Here is a 22,134-nt window from a genome sequence, read left to right as displayed (position 1 = left end):
TTGAGTTCAGGAAGTAGTGGATTTGTGCAAAGAGCCTATTGTTTAATGACATAACCTTCACCACTAGAGGTCAGTGTCAGCCAATGACAGCACTCCTCCAAAAGTCCATACACATACACATTGTGCTGATTGGAGCGTCTGTTATGAGGTGTATAATTTCCCCATCCGCCAGGTGAGCTTGACCAGACTAGAACCTCCACTGTGGGGCAGCCAGGATGCGAGCCCCCCTGCCCGGGAGGAGGCACTTCCTGCGTAAGTAAGATTCTTCATACAATACATGTTTGAGCGACTGTGGTTAATTATTATTATCATTGTTAATAATAATAATTTATTTGGAAGTGTTATCTGATGTTTTTTCATTCATGAGGATCATATTTAGATGATAATCCTGATTGCACCATTGCAGCAGGTGGGGGTGGAGGAAGGGTTTCATTTCATAATCAAAGTGCATTTTTTTCATTGAAATCATTCAAATGAAAATGTGCCTTAGGGTAAATATTCAACATGATTAAGGTCAGATTGTACGTCTTTAGTTTAAAGGGAACGTGAATTTTATTTTATTTTTTAAGTGAGGGGCGGTCTGTGAGATCGAACCCACTGGCAACCGGGCAAATTCCCAGCTTCTGATCTAGAATCAGAGGAAGGGCAGCTGTGTAACATGGAATAGCCCGTTGTACCGAAGCACTTATCACTGTGCTGCAAGTGTCGTACACATGCAGGCATGTGAAAGCAGGAGCTGCAGGACATTACTGTGGGCATCAGGCAATATATATATATTTATATATATATATATATATATATATATATATATATATATATTGTTTTTTACCATGACATCACACATACTCCCAGATAGCAAAAGTGCAAATGAATTGACACCACTAGTAAATAAAGCAGGGCAAGCGAGCCTTCTATTTTGCAATCATTGTTTAAATGTGTGAAGCGTCGGTCAAAAAGCAGATGTGAGTTGATGGAAATTGTTGAGTGAGATGAGTTTACATTTTGACAGGTAAGTGATTATAAATAGACATAGTGGCAAAGAACGGAATTGACGTTGTGCTTTGCCACCATCTTGTGGCAGCAAGGGCTTTTTAGGTGGGGGTCTCAGTTATTTGCAGATTTCCACTATTTGCAACAGCTGTGATTGGTAGTTACCTGAGCACTGGACAACTATGATGTCATTTTCAGTCCACAATAAGTGGCATGATTATGGCTGTATATTGTTCTTGCTCTCTCAATACATAGTATGTTAAATTGTAGTTTTATTATTTTAAAGCGGGGTCAACCCTCCCAAAAACTAAACTCGATAATCTGATGAATTTGTAGTGTAGTTTTGTAGAATTTGTAGTCCACTTATTGTGGACTGGAAATGACCTCATAGTTGCCCAGTTCACTTGTTTTCTGAAGCTGAGCCACGATTGGTAGTGACCTGAGCCCTGAGCAACTATGATGTCATTTTCAGTCCACAATAAGTGGCAAAATGGCCGCCCTGGACCAGTCTCTGAGGTAACTAACTGCCAATCATGGCTCAGCTTCAGAAAACAGATGAGCTATGATTGGTTGTTCCTAGAGCCCTGAGCAACTATGATGTAATTTTCAGTCCACAAGTGGCAAAATGGCCGCCCCCTATATGGATAAAAAAAAGATTGATTTGGCTGCTTAATTCATATTCTACAAACTCAATATTCATCAGAATTCATAGTCTTTAGACTAGTGGTACTGCATAGAAAATATTGTAAATATGTAAATATTTTGGGGGGGTTGACCCCCCTTGAAAATAATAAAACCACAATTAAACATATTGAGAGAGAGCAAGAAAAATGGATAGCACAAAAATATTATGCAGTGTAAATAAATCCTATTTATTCCAAACTCACAAACTTCAAAGCCTCACAGTAGACATCCATAATCATGCCCAAAGGCGTACATTATAAAATGAACCTACAGCCATCACTTTGAGTGGGCGTAAAAAGCAGGATATGACATTTAGTAATCTTCAGCAAAACTAGACTGACTTGAAATACTTCCTGTTTTCATTCTTCTTTCAAATTTGTCAAGCAATAGTGTGCCGCCATCTGATGGTCGACAGTGGAATTACACAAAAATAAACAAGAGGCAGAACCAAATAGAAACCGTATAAAAACAATCCATGAACCCCGAAACCGTGATGAGGGGATTACTTGATCGATTCATGTATTGATTGTTCTCAGGCACCACGCACTAGCAGGATGAAGATAGTCAAGTGAACATCGCATCAGAATGACATCGTCCATCCTCCTCCTCCTCCTCCTGGATCTCTCGTTGTGCGTGTGGGCCTCCCACCAACATTTCCACCCCCACTCCATCAAGATCCCGGGCGACATCACCCTGGGCGGCCTGTTCCCCATCCACGCCCGCGGACCCCACGGCCTGCCCTGCGGCGAGCTGAAGAAAGAGAAGGGCATCCACCGCATGGAGGCCATGTTGTACGCGCTGGACCAGATCAACGGCGACCCCTCGCTGCTGCCCAACATCACGCTGGGCGCTCGCATCCTGGACACGTGCTCGCGGGACACCTACGCCCTGGAGCAGTCGCTGACTTTCGTGCAGGCGCTCATCCAGAAGGACACGTCCGACATCCGCTGCTCCGACGGGCGGCCACCCGTCATCCGAAAGCCCGAGCGCGTGGTGGCGGTGATCGGCGCCTCGGCCAGCTCCGTGTCCATCATGGTGGCCAACATCCTGCGCCTCTTTGAGGTAACCCGCACCCGTCGCGCTTGCTGACAGCAGCCAGTGTCATATAGACAACTGATTGGTCGCCAGTCAGCAGCAGGGCACATGTCAATAAACACTGATATATATGATATATTCTATCATATGTTTTGGTTATGTAAAAACAGACCAACAGTCTGCACATGCTGGATTAATTTGGGAGCAATTAGTGTCTGCTTCGTTGCTGCTTTTAATGTTTTTAATGACTGTGTAAGTGTGTGCGTGTGTGTGCCCAAGCGGGACAAATAGCAGTGCAGTCAAAGTAGATGAGGCTCACGCATAACAAACAATTCGATGAAACTTGAAATATGGCCGTAATAAGAACCGATAACAGAATAACGTGAGAACGGTCGCCATGGTAACCTTCTGCTCATCACATTCCGCTGCCATCAAATGTCGCATTTTTAGCTATTGTGAGTTGTTCGTGTCAAAGTGCTTGTGTTACATGCACTAATCTGCCAGTGTGTCCTAATGTGATTGTTACTCCCTTGATTGAAGCGTGACACACATTTGGGCTGTTGCGCAACTGTAATCCTTTTGACTGCCGTTTGTCCTTGTCTTTATAAATATCATGTCTGTCCATTCACACACAGGATGTCAACGTCTGTTTTTTTCATTCACACACACATACACAATATCAACTTTCTTTTCAATGTGGATCGGTTGCTGACGCTCTCTGTCGCTCGCTCAGATCCCTCAGGTGAGTTACGCCTCGACTGCCCCGGAACTGAGTGACAACAACCGCTACGACTTCTTCTCCCGAGTGGTCCCGCCGGACTCGTACCAGGCGCAGGCCATGTTGGACATCGTCAAAGCTCTGGGCTGGAACTACGTGTCCACGTTGGCGTCCGAGGGAAGCTATGGCGAGAGTGGAGTGGACGCCTTTGTGCAGATCTCAAGGGAGGCCGGTAAGGCGCCTGTCCATTCTCATTCACATCTATTGTGTATTCACATACTATATAGTTTACAGTATGCAAATGGGTTTCAAATTTGGGGCAGCATGGCTCAGTGTTAAAGGGGTCGTCTCCATCCGTGAGGTTCTGGGTTCGATCCTCACCCTAGTGACCATGCCGAAGGTGTTCTTGAGCAAGACACTGAACTCCGATTTGCTCCTAATGGACCTGCTGGCAAGCGCCCTGCGTGGCAGCAGTCAGCCATTGGTGTGTGAAAGTGAGTGTGAATGTGAGGCATTGTAAAGCGCTTTGGGCACCATATGGTGTAATTAAAAGCACTATAAAAAAAGCAATCCATTTACCATTACGATTTACCAAAATTCATGGCTGTATTTTATTACAATGTAATAGACATGTAATATGCATGTAATAAGCATGAGTCTCATTGTAAAGCGTTTTGGGCACCATATTGTGTAATTATATACTATATAAAAAAAACAGTCCATTTAACATTACCATTTACCTAAATTCATGGCTGTGTTCTATTACGATGTAACAAGCTCGACTCTCATTATTACAATGTAATAGCCGTTGCGTTGACATGTTTGTCTCAGGCGGCGTGTGTATCGCCCAGTCGGTGAAGATTCCCCGCGAACCGACAGACGGCGAGTTTGACAAGATTGTCAATCGTTTGATGGAGACCAGCAACGCCAGGGGGGTCATCATCTTTGCCAATGAGGACGATATCAAGTAAATGCTCACCGCCGAATCGGTCCCGTCTTCAGGCACCCCACCCTCTCACCGGCCCCCTTGTGGTTGTGACAGACAGGTCCTGGAGGCGGCCAAGCGTGCCAACTTGACGGGACACTTCCTGTTTGTGGGCTCCGACAGCTGGGGGGCGAAAAGCTCGCCCGTCATGGAGCTGGAGGATGTCGCCGAGGGGGCCGTCACCATCCTGCCTAAACGGGCGTCCATCGACCGTAAGAACACATACTGTGTGTGTGTGTGTGTGTGTGTGTGTGTAATGGTTATACTGATAATGTGTTCCAGGCTTTGATCACTACTTCACGTCCCGCTCTCTGGAGAACAATCGCCGAAATATTTGGTTCAATGAGTTTTGGGAAGACGACTTCCGTTGTAAACTCACCCGACCTGGAGTCGAGGTGGACCCCAGCAAGAAGAAATGCACAGGTGGGCTCAAATTATATTAGATGTCGACCTATCAAAACCGCCACTTCATTAAGCCAACCTCACAGGGCAAGAGAGAATCGGCCGGGACTCTCCGTACGAGCAGGAGGGCAAGGTTCAGTTTGTGATCGACGCCGTGTACGCCGTCGCCTACGCCCTGCACAGCATGCAGCAACAGTTCTGTGGCGACCAATCGGACGGCGGCGTGTGCAGCGCCATGGACCCCGTGGAGGGACGCGCCTTGCTCGACTACATCCGAGACGTCAACTTCAATGGTCAGATCATGGCGCTTTCCATACAGAGCAAAGTTGAGTTGAGGGTGGTCACATGGTCAAAAGGGGGCGTGTCTTTTCCCCCCATCAGGAAGTGCAGGCACCAGCGTCTTGTTCAACGAGAACGGAGACGCTCCCGGCCGTTACGACATCTTCCAGTTCCAGATGACCAATCACAGTCATCCTGGCTACCACGTCATCGGCCAGTGGACCAACAACCTGCGTCTCAACGTAAGGCTCCGATTGGTCCCAAACGCACGTGGCCTATCATGTCACCATTTGAGATGTCAATGTGTGTGTGTGTGTGTGTGTGTGTCAGCTGGAGGAGATGCAGTGGTCTGGAGGAGATAAGTCTCTTCCAGACTCCATTTGCAGTTTCCCTTGTAAGCCAGGAGAGAGGAAGAAGATGGTCAAGGGGGTCCCCTGTTGTTGGCACTGTGAGGTAAAAATATAGGGAATAAAAGTAAAAAAGTCATCAGAAAAAGAAATACTCAAGTAAAGTATCTATAAGTAAAGTACAGATACCCATGCCATGCCTAATGTCTCCAGCTCTGTGACGGCTATCAGTACCAAGTGGACCAGTTCACCTGTGAGACGTGTCCGTCGGACATGCGGCCTGTCCCCAACAGGACGGCCTGTCGTCCGACGCCCATCATCAAACTGGAGTGGAACTCGCCCTGGGCCCTGGTGCCCGCCTCCCTTTCCATGCTCGGTATCCTGGCAACCTGCACGGTCGTCATCACCTTTGTCCGATTTAATGACACACCCATTGTCAGAGCTGCTGGACGGGAGCTCAGCTACGTTTTACTGACAGGTTGGTGCCATGCGCAAAACTCGTCCACGCTAAGAACAGGTACACACTCATGACTGGTACACACACTGGGGACAGGTGCACACTCAAGACTGGTAGTCGTAAAGGATAGATACACTCTCAGGACTGATGCAGACTAAGGAAAGGTCCGCAGTAAAAACTGGTACACACTAAAACCTGGTACACACTACGGTATACACAAGACAAGACTGGTACACACTCAAGACGGGTACAAACTAAAGAAAGGTACACACTCAAGCATGGTACACACTAAAGAAAGGTGCACACTCAAGACAGGGACACAGTCAAGACTGTTCCACACTAAGGTGGTACACACTCAAGAGAGGTGCACAATCAAGACTAGTACAAGCAAATAAAGGTACAGACTAAAGCCTGGTACACACTAAAGAATGGTGCACACAGGCAGGGACACAGTCAAGACCGGTACACACTCAAGACTGGTGCACACTCAAGACTGGTACACACTCAAGAAAGGTACATACTCTTAACACCGGTGCACACTCAAGACCGGTACACACTAAAAAAAGGTGCACACAGACAGGGACACAGTCAAGACTGGTACACACTAAAGACAGGTACGCTCTAAAGACAAGTACGCACTAAAGACAAGTACGCACTAAAGACAAGTACGCACTAAAGACAAGTACACACTAAACACACACACACACACACACACACACACAAGACTGGTGCACGTTCAAGACTGGTACAAACTAAAGACATACACGCTGAAAACAGGTACACACTAAAGAAAGGTGCACACAGACAGGGACACAGTCAAGACTGGTACACACTAAAAACCTGGTAGGCGTTAAGGTGGTACACACTCAAGACTTGTACACATTACAGAAAGGTACAAACTGAAGACCGGTACGCACTAAATAAGGTACACACTAAACACACACACACACACACACACAAGACTGGTGCATGTTCAAGACTGGTACAAACTAAAGACATACACGCTGAAGACTGGTACACACTAAGGACAGGTACACATAAGCTCAGCTCAAGACGTGTGTACACTCACAACTGGTATACAAGAATACACTAAAGTACATGCTAGTACATGCTAGCGACGGGAACAACCTAATGACTGGTACATACAAGACTGGTGCACATGGAAGGAGATGAGCTGAAGCCCCTCTCCCTAAAAGAAAAAAAAAAGTCCCATTCAAAATGCAAATAAAATACGTATGTATAAAATACATACCTACAAAAGCCTTTGTTAATAATGTATGCTGACATGATGCAACTCCCTGTCCTCTGTCAGGAATCTTTTTGATCTATTTGATCACGTTCCTGATGATCGCGGAGCCAGGAGTGGTCGTGTGCGCATTCCGGCGCCTCCTGCTGGGCCTGGGCATGGCCATCACGTACTCCGCCATGTTGACCAAAACCAACCGCATCTATCGCATCTTCGAGCAGGGCAAGCGCTCGGTGACGCCGCCCAAGTTCATCAGCCCCACCTCGCAGCTGCTCATCACCTTCATTCTGGTCTTGGTACAGGTGAGAACAACCACTTCCTATTTCTGCTGCAGTCGCGTATACTGTGAAAATGTTGTTGTTGTTTCCAGGTGTTCCTGATGAATACATGTTTTGCGTAGCTGCTGGTCATTCACCTGCCTGGTGACAAAAATGGCTTGATTAGTCAGTTAACTGGTTTGTTGATTTGGTAGGATGGTTAGTAGATTTGTTGGTAAAACTAAAGTTGGTTGGTCGGTCGGTCAATTGTTTGGTAGGTTCATCAATTAGTTGAGGGATTGATTAGTCAATCTATTGTTTGGTTGGTTAATTAATAGATTGGTGATTCGTAGGTTAGTTGGTTTGTCAATTGATTAGTTGTTTGGCTTTTAGTTAATTAGCCAATTAACTGGTTGGTTGGTTGGTTTGGAAGGTTGATAAGTTGATTACTTGTTTGATCAGTTGGTTGGGTGATTGGTCAATTGATTGACCCTTCATTTTATTTATTTATTCAACTGATTGGTTAGTTGGTTGGTCAGTTGATTGTTTGGCCCGGTCGGTTGGTTGGTTTTGTAGATTGGTCAATTGGTTGGTTGACCAACTGGTCGATTAGTTGGTTTGTTACAGGTGGTTGTTTGGCTGGTCAGTTTTGTTTATTGATTATTTCTTCAATTGAAGGTTAGTTAGTTAGTTAGTTAGTTAGTTAATTTGATTGTTTGTTGATTAGTCAATTGGTTAGTTGGTTTGGCAGCTCAATGGGTTGGTTGAATCATTGGCACTGCGTTGTTTGGTTGCTCAATTGATTGATTGGTTTGTTGGCTGGTCAGTTGATTGGCTGAGTGGTAGATTAGTTGGTTGCTAGTTACTTAGTAAATTGATTGGTAAGTTGGAATTTCTTGGTTTATCAATTGCTTCGTTGGTTTGCTGATTCATAGAGTGTATCTGTTTATTACTTAATCCATTTACCTCCATTCAGCTTCATGGATAACCATGGCCAAGGTGACTGTCATTCTACACAGATATGTGACTCAGGTGTGTGTGTGTGTGTGTGTGTGTGTGTGTGTGTGTGTGTGTGTGTGTGTGTGCTTGCGCACGCGTGTGTCAGGTGTTAGGCGTGTTTGTGTGGTTCGCCATGGTGCCGCCTCACACCATCGTCGACTACGATGAGCTCCGTCCCCCGAACCCTGACTTGGCCCGAGGAATTCTCAAGTGTGACATGTCTGACCTGTCAATCATCTGCTGCTTGGGCTACAGTATCCTGCTCATGGTACGAGGTCAAACCACGCCCACTGAGCAGAGCAACTGCATGACCCGCTACATTTGTCTTGCTAGGTGACGTGCACCGTGTACGCCGTGAAAAGCCGCGGAGTGCCGGAGACTTTTAACGAGGCGAAGCCCATCGGCTTCACCATGTACACCACCTGCATCGTCTGGCTGGCCTTCGTGCCCATCTTCTTCGGTACAGCACAATCCACAGAAAAGGTAAGAACTCCCACCGGGACACTACTAGAACGAGCTCAGGCGAGGTGCTAGTTAGGGCCAGACTGATATGGATTTTTTTTTTTTAAATCAGTGGCAATATACAGGTTGATATTTAGCAAAATAGTGTCAAAGATATTTGAACCTTTGGGTGTGATAGACTTTGTTGTCATGTTTTGCTTCTGTATGATTCAATGATTTTAGTGATTATCCAATCAAATATTGGAGTAATCAGACAATAAATGAATTTGCATTATGAACACCAATGCAAAATATGCATGTGAGGTGCAGACATTTCTTTTGTCCACTTGGGGGTCGCCATCCTCATATTCTCCACTGTAGTACCTGTGACTTTGACTGTGTGTGGCTTTAAAAGGCAGGGCCTGGGCTTGTGAGTGATGTGGGAGTCAACAAATGATTGTGTCGAGTTAGCTGTTGTGAGCTCAGGTTAGCAGCTGACTGTTAATTGGCTAATTAGTCAGTCTGCGCATGGAGTCTCATTACAGTTTGTGAATGAGTGTGCTTATTTATGTGAGTACATTGGTGCCTTGAGATAGGAGTAGTGCCTTGAGTTTTTTTTTTGTGTGTGTTTTTTTATACAAGCTGTCGCTTGGCCATTTGTTGTTGTTGTTTTTTTGAGATACAGTACAAGCAAACATTTTAGATATGAGTATGCCTCATTACTAGACCGCAGCATGAACCGACAGTTCACTGCTGCCATCTAGTGGCAGAATGGATGTCATCGAGTACAACGGAATCTGTTGTGATTCATTTAAAGCTTTCTTCCTCCCAGTGAGTGTTTTTTTTTTTTTTTCAGGGAGGGAGGTTGGTTCAGTCTGAGTTCAGGAAAGCCGACTTTTAATGGACTTTAGAAGTGTTGGGGTTGTCTAAGTACACCAGATGGGATTGTACAGATTAGAATTATAATCTCATCTGATGCAGGCCGTAATTATGGAAGCAAGCAACTTGTTTCTGTCTAGTTCAGAGCTGGTAATCAGATGAATCCTGCTTGTTGCCGATGTTGGTTTTAGGTACATATTTAAAATCTGACAGCACACATCAAACAAAAATGTAGAAATAAGATAAAATAACTTTTATGAGATTAGATAAAATAAGCTTTATTAGATGTAATATGTATTGATGCATTGATACGTGCTCTCTCTAGTGGTACAAGTAACAAGTTATATTTCAATACATTTGTAAAAAAAAAAAAAAAGTATTATTATAATAATTAATAAATTAATAATTATAAAAATAATAAAGTTTGTAATCTAGATCCCATTTTAGCCTTGTAAAACTGTGTCCTCTCTTCAGATGTTCATCCAGACGGCGACTTTGACCGTGTCCATGACTCTGAGTGCGTCCGTCTCCCTCGGGATGCTCTACATGCCCAAAGTGTACGTCATCCTCTTCCAGCCCGAGCACAACATCCAGAAGAGGAAGAGGAGCTTCAAGGTGACGAGGAGGAGCAGGAAGCGATGAGGTGACGTTCTCGTGCGGTCGAGTCGTCTCCGATCCTGACGCTGGTTTTCTGGTAGGGTGTTGTCCAGGCTGCTCAGCTGTCTCACAAATCCGTCACGGAGAATCAGAACGGAAAGATTAAGTTTGAGCCCGACAGAACGCAGTGAATTGAAGGATGAAGGTGCTAAGAACGAACGCTCTTGCTTGAGTACAAAAGTGGAAAGATGGTGTGAAGTATTTCAGTTTGTGCTGTTTTCTTCACAGGGCCTTGATTGACCAATCCCTGCGCACAACTCGATGACATCACTGTCGTAGTGAGGATCATGTGTTCACTCATCTGCAATTTGAAATGGTTGTATTGATAAACGATGCTATCGTTCAACAATGTGTCCAGGTTTCTTTCGGCATGATTTGGCAAAGCGTGTTTTGATGGAACGAACGCGTAAAGGTTTGATTGTGCTCAAATTTCTTTGTCACGGTTTCCCCAGCTCATTGTGTCTCCATGGCTTATGACATCATTTGTGAAATGTGATCGGGTTCAGGCGGCCTTTTAGGTGTCACAGATGCTAGCAACGCTTAATGATTAATCAGAGATTGATGACATCACAGAGGAAGCCAGATACTCTCCTGACCCCATTTACAATCTCAAAATGTGTTGGGAATATGACACTCGCCACAGTTGTAGTCAGTTGACCATTTTGTGGCACTGTTCAACTCCTTAGTGAGTGCAGGTTATCCCCCACACGGGTTCAAATATGCTTTTTCATTTTACATGCAGTGCTGTTTTTTTTATGCGTAACAAAAAAAATTGTAGTGCCTTGTGTGGTTTGAAAAAGATTAATGGCATTTCCGTTGATTCAATGGTGAAAATTCTCATGCTGAGTTAAAACTGTATACTGTGATTCATCGTTCTATCTATGTCCTAAGTATGTATTATACTGCCTCCTGGTGGCCAAAGCGTGCATACCAGAATGAAAAGCACAATTCCCAGTGAATAATGAAGATACACAAATCATTTAACATCCTAGGCTTCTTTACAATTTGAATTATATTATTACAGTATATGACGAACAATACTGCAAAGTTAAGTTATGTAAAAAATCAAATAAAAAAACTGAATTTTGGGGCACTGGAATGGAATAACGGCATTACCACTTGATATTGCTTTCAATAGAGGACGATTCAGTTCGCACACCTCAGAGCTAAACGGCGGATGAAAGGCCACGGGCGGCAGTTGCCTGGCAACAGCATCCCCAGTGCAACAGCAAGTTTAGTCAAAGAGAGCATGAATCACTTTCAGATCCGTCTCGCCGAATGCGCACGGGCACCGAGTTCAGACACGCCTCAACGCGCTTCCGCTGAGTGACCGTCATTAGCGTTTTGCACTTGACTTCCCCGAGAGCTTTTCCCACGGCTCAACCAAATGTTTTTTAAATAAATAAATCAGCCACGGAAGCATTTGAACTTGGCGACATTAAAATTTATAGACACGTCTGTCATGTATACAACCACAAAAAAAATCTCAAAAGCCATATGCCCCAAAAGACACCGATAGTTTCCTTTTGTTTGTTTTTTTGTCCAAGCCAAGATATTTGATCAGATTGTTGCTAAATTTAAACTGACCAACAAAAAAGTCTCGAGAAGCCATGCCTCAAAATAAACAGGAAGTCAGCCATTTTGATTTGAAGCTATCATTTTAGACTTCTTCCCGGAGAATGCCTTTAAAAAGGGGATACTTGACTGATTTAACCATTTTCAACAATAAAAGTTAATATTATGTCTATAAATAATTTGATAACTTCATTATTTCATGTAATATTAATTCCTTTAAACGTACATTTCGCCACTTGCTGTCGACTGAAAATGTCAACACGTTTGCTCAGGTAGCGACCAATCATGGCTCAGCTTGCGTTGTCACATGACCAAACCCAGAAAGCAGGTGAACCGTGATTGGTCGTTACCTGAGCTCTGAGCACCCTTTGGGAGTTGAATAAATACGCCTACTTTTATTTTTAAAAGTAGAAGTCCCGCCCCCTACAACATAGTGTATTTTCCCACCGTTGCGCGTGTTTTGTTTATTACAAAAGGCTGGCCGGGCGATCGCGTGTGCGCATGCTCCGTGCATCCTCATCATCCTCATCCTCAGTCTTGCGGGTCGGACTTCCTTTGGCGCAAACGCGTCACCTGCCAGCACCGCAGCGCCACAATAACATTGGCGAGGAGATCTCGTAAAGGGTGGGGAGCACATCTGCATTCTACGACAAGAGACGGGGGGCTTCAAAGGTGAAGGTAAGCGCCTCCATCTTGCTTGTTTTCTTCCTCAACGGAAGCCTTCTCAAGGCTGCACCACAAATCGAATTTGAGTATGATGGGGGGGGGGGAAAGGGGTGGGAGGGGGGTGATTCTTCGAAGCCTAAATAATGAACGGACGGATGTGCGATGCGGAACACGTGACGTACGCTGTCAATGGAAGGACAAGATGATGAATGGAGGAAGTGTTTTTCTCCCAAGGAAGCACTGACAAGACTTCAGTACATTCAGGAGTTCTACATTTAATGTTGCCTTAAAACGTGCGGCTTTTTTCTTTATCAATACAAAATGTGATTATGTTGCTCGTTTTTTTCTTTTTTCTTTTTTAAATCGCTATATTTTTGGATGTTCACTGATAGTTTATGGTTTTGGTCACTTTTTTTGGGGATCATTCCAGAATTGCTGATTTTTTTTTTGAAGAACACACTTTCTGGGGCGCTGGACCAGGGGTGGGTATGTTTTTAAGAATAACAGGTGATTTATCCAGATCAAGCATCAACAGTACACTTTTTGAGACACTTTATTTGTCACATTTCAAGACATTTACCAAATAATTGAGTCAATACTTTTCTAAAGATAATTTTAATGCTAATTTTAATACAACTCGACATTTACTTTGTAAATCAATGCTAATGCTAGTTTTCGCTCGAATACATGGACTTACAATGCCAGTAAATGAGAAGTGAAGCCAATGGCGGCCATCTTACATTGCCACTAGCTAAGAGCGCCTAACTTGAATTCACGGATTTCTCTGCAGCGTTTTCATTTTATTTTCTATCTCCATGGCAAAAATGACGAATCACTGTGGCATATGGTTGTACCATTAAATCTGGAAGAAGCGCTACATGTACATTTCATCGGTAAGAAATTGAATGCGATTTTAAACCTTCTCTTATAAGATACACCGGCATCATGTTGTCGGGACTATCAATAGTGAAATGAAAGCAAAGCCCATCAGGAAAAATCTGCTGTGAAATGTAAACCTAACCACGACGGAGATAATTATGGTCGATGAATAGACCTCATTGTTTGAGAGGCTCTCATTACTGCATATAGCGATCCTGGCGTCAATCACGCACTGAGAAGTGTATGAGTGAAAAAAATAACAGAAGTTGTCAGTAAGAGTGGCAACGTAAGATGGCTGCCTTCTGGCCATTTGGGAATCTATCATATATACAGTACATCTGTGGCTAGCAAGTGTTAATGCTAGCTGGTCAAAACAAGTTAGCTCTGATTATCTTGTGTAGCATACAAACAAGAATGAGTGTATGTTGGTGGAATTTTGTCTTTGATGTTATCATGCTCTTCCTACCATTTGTATTATTTTTTCCTCCACTTCTATGTACAATAAAAATTGTAGTGAAATTTAAAACCTGCTCAGAAGAAGTCTAAAAAAACACACTTGTAACCAGACTAAGTGCAATTTCTGCAGAGATTGTGTGGGAATGCTGAAAGCTGAATGCTAATAGCTGAATGCTAAGCTAAATGCTTATGAAGGAAATTGAAGGATACATTATATGAAAAGTAATGAACTATTCATTACTAGTAATAGTAATAGCAATAGTAGTATTACTAGTAACTTGTAGTTGAATGATAAATGAATAAAAAGAAAACTGTAATCTGGATTTGAACCATCGCCTCCTTACCCGTCAAAGCTCGTACTAGCTGAAGAGTTGTCCAAGCAGGGTTTGAACCCAGTTGTACGTATGGATGTGGGCGTGGAAAGTGGGACTTAGAAAAAGTTGAATGTCAGTCCAATGGAAAATGAATGGGGAAAAGATATTTAACGTTAAATTGTGCGAATACTGTAAGTACTGTGAAATCATATGGCGGGAATTTTTGAAGCAAGTTACAATTTGAACGGTGTAAATCGGAAGTATTATGTGGGAGTTAAAATGAATAAAAATCCGAATAACATTTCAGCAATAAAAATGTCCCCCGATTCTGGAGTGATCTTCTGACCTTGATCAAAGGTAATCCTGAAGTTGTTTATTTTTGCTTGCAGCCCCACCAAGCAGTGTCCCGGAATTCTTCAGCAACTGTTTTCTGGCATTGCAATCACAGCCGAGCTCTGCAGCCAGCATGTCGCAGCCGTCCAGCCCAAAGCGAGCGCCCCGGAGCGACTGCTTGGAACGAGCCCTAACCCTGGCCGTGTGCATGGGCCTCCTGTGGCCTCCGGGGGGGGCGTCGGTGGCGCCCTGCATCTGCGCCTCCAACATCCTGAGCTGCTCCAAGATGAACCTGAGCAGCGTGCCGGCGGGGCTGCCGCTCTACACGGCCGTCCTGGATCTCAGCTACAACGACATCGTGCGGCTGAGGTCCGAGTGGACCCCGGTGAAGCTCCCGAAACTGCGTAACCTGATACTGAGCCACAACAATCTGCTCTTCCTGTCTTTGGAGGCCTTTGTGAACGTGAAGCACCTGCGCTACCTGGACCTGTCCTCCAACAAGCTGCCGCAGCTGGAGGAGTTTGTCTTTGAGCCGCTGGTCCACCTGGAGGTTCTCCTGTTGTACAACAACAAAATCACCCGGATCGACCACTCGGCCTTCATCACCACGCTCAACCTGCAGAAGCTCTACCTGAGCCACAACCAAATCTCCCGATTCCCCGCGGAGCTCATCAGGGAGAAGTCCCGTCTGGAGAAGCTCAGCCTGCTGGACGTGTCGTCCAACAAGATCAAAAAGCTCCCGCTGGACGAGATGCGCTTGCTGCCCGCCTGGTTGAGGAACGGCCTCTATTTCCACAACAACCCGCTGCCGTGCCACTGTGACCTCTACACGCTGGTCGCCCACTGGGAACTGCGCAAGCTCAACTCTGTGGCGGACTTCCGAGACGACTTCACCTGCGTCCTGCCGGGCCCGCAGAAGGTCCAGGTGGACGTGTTTGACCTGAGCGGCGACAGCATGAACTGCAGTACCTTCAAGGAAGCCGAAGAGGAAGCCTTTCTGGAGCAAACGCTCATCCTGGGATGCGACACCAAGCATAGGAACATGCTCAAAACCTGGACGCTTCCCGGACCCGCCGCGCTGATTCCGGGCGCAAACCAGACGGCCAACGTCATGCCGGACGGCAGCCTGAAAGTCAGTCCGATCCGGTCCGAGGACTCCGGAACCTACACCTGCTTTGCCACCAGCGAGGCCTTCAACGAGACCATCTACGTGGTGCTGAAGGTCCACAACTTCACCATGCACGGCGGCAGCGAGACCCTCAACACGGCCTACACCACCTTGGTGGGCTGCCTGGCCAGCGTGGTCCTGGTCCTGGTCTACCTCTACCTGACGCCGTGCCGCTGCTTCTGCTGCCCCGGCAAGGGCAAAGGCCGGGGAGACGACAGCATCCGCTCGTCCGTGCTCAGCGTGACCCCCACCCACGGGGGGGACCCCTCGGCGCTCAACAGGCACGTGGTCTTCACGGACGCCAAGGAGGCCCGGGGCCAGAACGGCAAGCTCAACCCCAACGGGGATCAGGATGACGAGGAGGCGGACGCCGAGGCTCGCTCGCTGATGAAAGGAACCAGGAAGAAGTCCGTGGCCGAGTCCATCAGCTCCGTCTTCTCGGACACGCCCATGATGGTCTGAGGGGGCCGCGAGGAGGAACAACAAGCAGGACTGTTTTTTTTCTCCAGCATTCTAATGTGTAGCACTTTTTGATTGACATACTGTGAAAGGAACAAGGAGTGGACGTCTCAGGATTGTTGAAACAACAGCCAAAAGTCGAATGGAAGCAACTGGACTCTCACAAGAATCCGCTTGCCTCCATTTGACTTTTGCGGATGACCTTGACCTCCATGCCTGAGGATCGACACAGACACTCAGGTCAGGATGTGATAGATGATATTACGCCAGTGTTTGCGATCGCTTCTCGCCTACAACGTATACAGTAGTAGCATAGGAACGGTGTTCCCCCCCCCCCCAAGACTTGCCGCAAATATCAAAACCATCAAGTCATTCAGCTTACCCGAAACCGTTTTGCTTTATGTTGTGAGGCAATATTTAAATGACAAGAAGCTTCATATATGTTGCCGCTCGAGTGAAGTGTGGGAAAAAAAAGAAGGAAAACTTTCAACAAACAGTCCAGCACGCGATATCTAATGAAAACACTCACAAGGCGCATGAAGCTGACACTCACTAAAAACGAAATGCAGGGGAAATGGCCGACCAGATCTTTTTCAAAACGGAAGCGTGGAACCGCCATTGTAGAGGAAACATTTTGGGCTGGAGAGTACGTTCAAGCGTACGTGTAGGCTAAATGCTACAAACATAGCATACTTTCCCAAAACGCACTGATCTGTATATAAGACTGAATAGCCGATAGTCCAAACGCGCCCGTGCAAGCCGTTGAAGCCACAGGGCGGCCATCTTACCCCTCCCATCTCGCGAGCAGACTACTGTATATACGATACGTATCCAACATACAGATTAGACATATACAGCTCGTAGAAGCTTAGTATAGTGGCTATAGGGCTTGCAGGGTGCTCACTATTTTTTAACAAGTGGACCCTATGTGGTGCTTTGAACACCAACTTTTTCTTTTATCGCTCAGTTCTTTAGACCCCAATATTAGATTTGGCAGAGGCATCTTTTGTTGAATTAGGTATAATTCTTTAATGTTTTATTTTTTTTTAGGGTTGTTAGACAATTAAATTTTTGAATCATAATTAATCGCACAACTTCAATAGTTAACTCGCGATCAATCGCACATTTTATATCTGTTCTAAATGTACAATAAAATGTACAACACATTTATTGACACTTTTGTTAACATAAAAATGAAAAAAAAATATGTTAAACTAATATAAATATGTCTGCATCTTTTAGTCATTGATACAGTAATTTCAAAATAATTCATAAAATTGTGTTAAAATTAAAAAGATTTACTGTACTCTAAAGTGATATTGATTTGTGTTGAGGTCACTTTTCTGCCACTAGATGGCATAATTGCATTTGTAAGACGCTGACAGCTCAGTGCATTTTTCTTTTGATATTAAGAGCTATCTCATCTTTACAAAGTAACTTGTGAAATTCTTCACATTTTTTAAATTGTAAAATACAACTTGACCCCAGTCTCCACAAATATATGCATTATTCTTACCTTTATTACTGCAAAATTTTGACGTGGATGTGTCTACTGCGTTGCGACTGGAATTCCCCCAGTACTGGTTTTTCCAAATAAGGGGTGGTCATTAATCGCATGTTAAAAAAAAAAAGTGATGTTAAAGGAACTTTAAATTGACTCAAAATTAACACACTCATTTTGACAACCCTAAAACAAATATACAAGTTTCCTCCTGTAAACATCATTAAGCATATAATTTATACATGTATTTAAGGCACATTGTAAAATGTCTGAAGTCCTCTTGTTTATGTTTAACAAATTTAAAACATCATAAATCACGCTGTTTCAACTAAGTACTGTCTCAAATGTTCTGCAATTTCGCTACTTATAGGATCGCATGACGAGAAACGTTTCTTGGGAGTGGTAATATGGCGGCTTCAAAAGGCTTGGCCTATCCAGTTATATACAGATCAGTGGTTTGAACAGCCAAAAATGTTTACCTCACATTGTCAGTTTCATGCTTCTGTAAGTATCTCAATACAACGGGGTGTGATACGATTGAAGGACGGTACATTTTAAAGTGGAAGCATTCTGTTAGTTTCAATGCACGATTTTCTGATTCAAGTTAACTGGAGACAAGATTGGTCACGGAACGAATTCAACTCGGATCGCAAGGTACCACTGTCATTGCTTATAGATGCCACAAGGTGGCGGGAAAGCACCACATAAAGCTCCCTAAGGTGCATCAACATATTTTCTTGTTACCAAGTTGCCACAAGATAGCACCAAACAATACTTCATAAAACAGATATTTAGCAAATAATAGAGGATTGCCCACTCAAAAAAAAAAAAAATCCACCAATAGGTGAATTTGCGAGTAGCGAAAAGTGAATATGTGGGGGAACACTGTACATTCAATCCAGTACAGCAGATTGCCTGTCACTGACCTCGAGTCATCCATAGGACAGGCAAAATAGGTGACAAAGGCTGGATCTGCATTGCATGCTTCAAGTGACACCAATTCCCATGTCTTGCTCTCAAGTGACCATTATGGAATGTGCCTTGGCAGCGCAGAGTGCGAGAGAGAGAGAGAGAGAAACAGAAATCGGATAACCTCCGATAGGGAAGCTGATACGTGTAGGATGGCCGCCAAAGTGAGTGGGATATACCACGTCAATGCTAGCTCGATGTCAACAAACACATTGGAAAGCAAACATATGACATTAAAAATTATGTAAATATGCTTCGTTAAAGATGTAAAGTATAGGACATTAACTAATTCACTGCTATAAATTCATTTAAAAAAAGATTATTACAAATTAGGGGCGACAGGCAATTAGTTTTTTAATTGTAATTAATCGTATGACTTCACTAGTTAACTCACATCAATCGCAAATTTGATATCTGTTCTAAATGAACAATGAAAAAAAATCTAGGTTTTCATACACTCTTGTTAACATAAGTGGAAAAAAAATGTGAAACCAATAGAAATAGTTCAAATGAATTTATAGCCGTCAATGGCAGTGAATGAATAAAAAGTAAAAGATTATTACAATTTTGGGCATCGGGTGATTAAAATTTAAATCGTAATTAATCGCATGACTTCACTAGTTAACTCACGATTAATCACAAATTTCATATCTGTTCTAAATGTACAATAAAAACAATTCTAGCTTTTCATACTCGTGTTAACAAAAGAGGAAAAAAATATTAAACTAATAGAAATAGTTCAAATGAATTTTTGACGTTTTTAGTCGTCAATGGCAGTGAATGAGTTGAATATGATGTAAATATGCTACATTAGAGGTATACTGTAGAACATGAAATATTGTCTGCATAGCTACATTAGCAGTTTGTAGAACATTAAATATGACGCAAATACAGTGGTGCTTTGAGATACGAGTGACCCGACTTATGAGTTTTTCAAGAACTGAGCCATCGTTCGTAGCATACGTACCTGCTACAACCACACAACGTTGCCTTCCGCTAGCCTGACGCTAACACACATTGCAAAACGTCATAGACGGGCTAGCGATTAGCATGGATAGTCACAGTGTTTATTGGAACACAAATCATGCCCAACACATGTGGACAGACAATATAACAATATCCACTGGCATATTTTCATTTATCGTCAACAAAAAACAACTAACATTAATGCAGAGTCACTTACAATAGTAGTTGTGAAAGTCTTCTTCGTTGATGTCTTCATGACTGTATTCTACTGCCCCCTGGTGGCCAAGTCGCACACACCAGGAGCAGCCACAATGAATTAATCATTATATTTAATGATGTTACTACTATATGTTTATATACTAAAATATAGAGAGCTATTTTCTTTTATTACAGTAGGCTGGAACAGATGAATGGCTTTTGAGATTTGAGTAATTGAATGGAATGAACCAGACTTGTATCTCAAGACACCAATGTATAGTACATTAGAGAAATCCAGGCCTAAGTAAAAGCTATATCCTTCCATATTTATCGTTTACTTCCGTGTTGTCACTGCCTGGTGTTGACGCTTGTGTCGTTATTAAGTGCAATTTGTGTGTTGTTTTTTTTTGTGTGATTGTAAACGCTGTCAAACGGGATCACTTGCATCTAAATGGAAAGTGGGCATTAAGTGGGAATTAGGCCCTTGGACCTGCAATGGGTAAATCCAGCCTAAGTGGATCCATCAGACATTTTACTGAGGAAAGTGTAGCATCAAAATAAGGACATAACAAAACATAGCTGACCTATCCTTTTTGTAGTCACTGTTCATACATTTTACTCTGTATAACTACGCTGTGTAAAGCCTTACGTGACTAAAAACAAGACATAACCTCCAGCAAATAAATATTGAATACAGGGAAGCACTTTGTCTGACTCGTGGTGTGAACATATTTGGCATGGATGGTTCTGAAAGCAAATCATCATTCGTGTCATTCAAGCAACACTGAATCAAGAAGATTTCAACTGAGTATGGGTTTAAAATTGAGGAACATAAATGGAGGGAAATTATTACTTCCCATCGTGAAAAGTTTTTTTTCCTATCCAGTTGTACAGTCTATTAAGTCACATTAAGAGTGGAATTCATTTTCTTAAATTATGCAATTTATCCTTTTTTAATGATTTATCTCACAACAGGGTGCGTAGACTTTTGATATCCACAGTATATTTCCTGGCGACCAATCCAGTATGTACCCAGCCTTACGTTTGTTGTTTGACGAATGAACATTTAAGGTTTTCCAGCCTCCCCAAAAGGGCATCGTGTTAATTTCCTGGATGAGTGGTGGACACAATTGGCATGGCCTGAGACAACGGCTTTGTGGTGGTGGTGTTGTTGTTGTTGTTGTTGTTGTTGTGTGACTCATGAGAAAAAGACACATCGTGGTACGGCCACGTTGTTTTTGATGACTCACGTGCGTCACGGCTCAATTCCATTTTGTCCGTGTTAATTCCGAGAGCTGTCAACTTAATGCTCCAAATAGCTCACATTTCCACAAGCTGTCTAGAAAAGGTTACTTACATGGGAAAATAATCCTATTAAAATGTAATTCACTCAAGTTAAATACAAATTGTACTTAAATAAATGTTGAAAGGTAAACCATTCTAAAACACTAAATTCAACTAACTAAACTGTCCTTAACAAATGAATTAAATAAAGTTTAAGCCACTGTTAGCAGAGGTGGCAAATCCACATCCAGAAAGGAAAAACCCTGCCGCAGTTTGGCTTTAGCCATTGATGCCAGCTAGCTAGCTCCCTAGCAGGTAAACGAGCACCATAGGAGCTAGCTAGGGAGCTAGCTAGCTAGCACCTGGGGCTAAAGCCAAACTGTGGCAGGGTTTTTACTTTCTGGACGTGGATTTGCCACAACTGACTGTTAACAATATGTAGTTCGAACATTGAATTAAGTGATTCTTCACAAACCACTAGAGGGCGCCAATACACCACTTCCACACTTTGAGAATCAATTCTGTATAACAAAATGATAGTGTTGTGAAAAAAGTCTTTTTTTTGAGAGAGAGAGAGAGAGAGAGAGCTCAGTATTGTTCATTCGTTAATTTTACCGATTCGACATGTCATCATCATTGCTCTCTCTCTTTTTGTATTTTTTTATTTTATTTTATTTTGTATGTGCGTGAGTATGTGCATGTGCGGGTGTGTGTGTGCGTGCGTGTGAGTGTGTACTCATTAATTCACCTAAAACCTATTAAAAATCCCATACCGTTCACCTAAACCGAATACTTCAGAATCCAGCTAGAGTCGTGAGGTTGTCAGGAGACCCGAGGAAGGATCAAAGAAATGAAAGGAAAGTGAAATCCAGCACCGACCAGACATCACCTACTACCCACCGGGTTACCAACCAGAGTCTTTCACCACCCGCGCCCCAAGCCCAACGCAGCAGAACGTTGCATGGCAGGCCCGCCAGGCACCCAACGGAC

General features: G+C 43.6%; 2 protein-coding genes across 2 annotated transcripts; both read left to right on the top strand.

Annotated features, from left to right (window-relative positions):
- Positions 1 to 11,308, top strand: grm6a (glutamate receptor, metabotropic 6a). The gene is made up of 16 exons (XM_077582546.1): positions 1 to 252; positions 2,211 to 2,736; positions 3,443 to 3,659; positions 4,259 to 4,394; positions 4,470 to 4,624; positions 4,695 to 4,835; positions 4,901 to 5,107; positions 5,196 to 5,335; positions 5,424 to 5,546; positions 5,654 to 5,918; positions 7,210 to 7,445; positions 8,506 to 8,667; positions 8,733 to 8,882; positions 10,194 to 10,334; positions 10,418 to 10,521; positions 10,605 to 11,308. Exons 2-15 carry the CDS (start codon positions 2,260 to 2,262, stop codon positions 10,505 to 10,507), a joined length of 2,640 nt encoding a protein of 879 aa, XP_077438672.1. The 5' UTR covers positions 1 to 252; positions 2,211 to 2,259; the 3' UTR covers positions 10,508 to 10,521; positions 10,605 to 11,308.
- Positions 11,309 to 12,288: 980 nt separating this feature from the next.
- Positions 12,289 to 20,561, top strand: amigo1 (adhesion molecule with Ig-like domain 1). The gene is made up of 2 exons (XM_077582559.1): positions 12,289 to 12,629; positions 14,656 to 20,561. The coding sequence occupies exon 2, from the start codon at positions 14,733 to 14,735 to the stop codon at positions 16,227 to 16,229; it is 1,497 nt and encodes a 498-aa protein (XP_077438685.1). The 5' UTR covers positions 12,289 to 12,629; positions 14,656 to 14,732; the 3' UTR covers positions 16,230 to 20,561.
- The last annotated feature ends 1,573 nt before the right edge of the window (positions 20,562 to 22,134 follow it).

This window comes from Vanacampus margaritifer, chromosome 1 (genome assembly GCF_051991255.1).
Source record: "Vanacampus margaritifer isolate UIUO_Vmar chromosome 1, RoL_Vmar_1.0, whole genome shotgun sequence".
Classification (NCBI taxonomy): Eukaryota; Metazoa; Chordata; class Actinopteri; order Syngnathiformes; family Syngnathidae; genus Vanacampus; species Vanacampus margaritifer.
The sequence above is the reverse complement of the archived record's forward strand: the minus strand, read 5'-3'. Positions and strand labels throughout refer to the sequence as shown.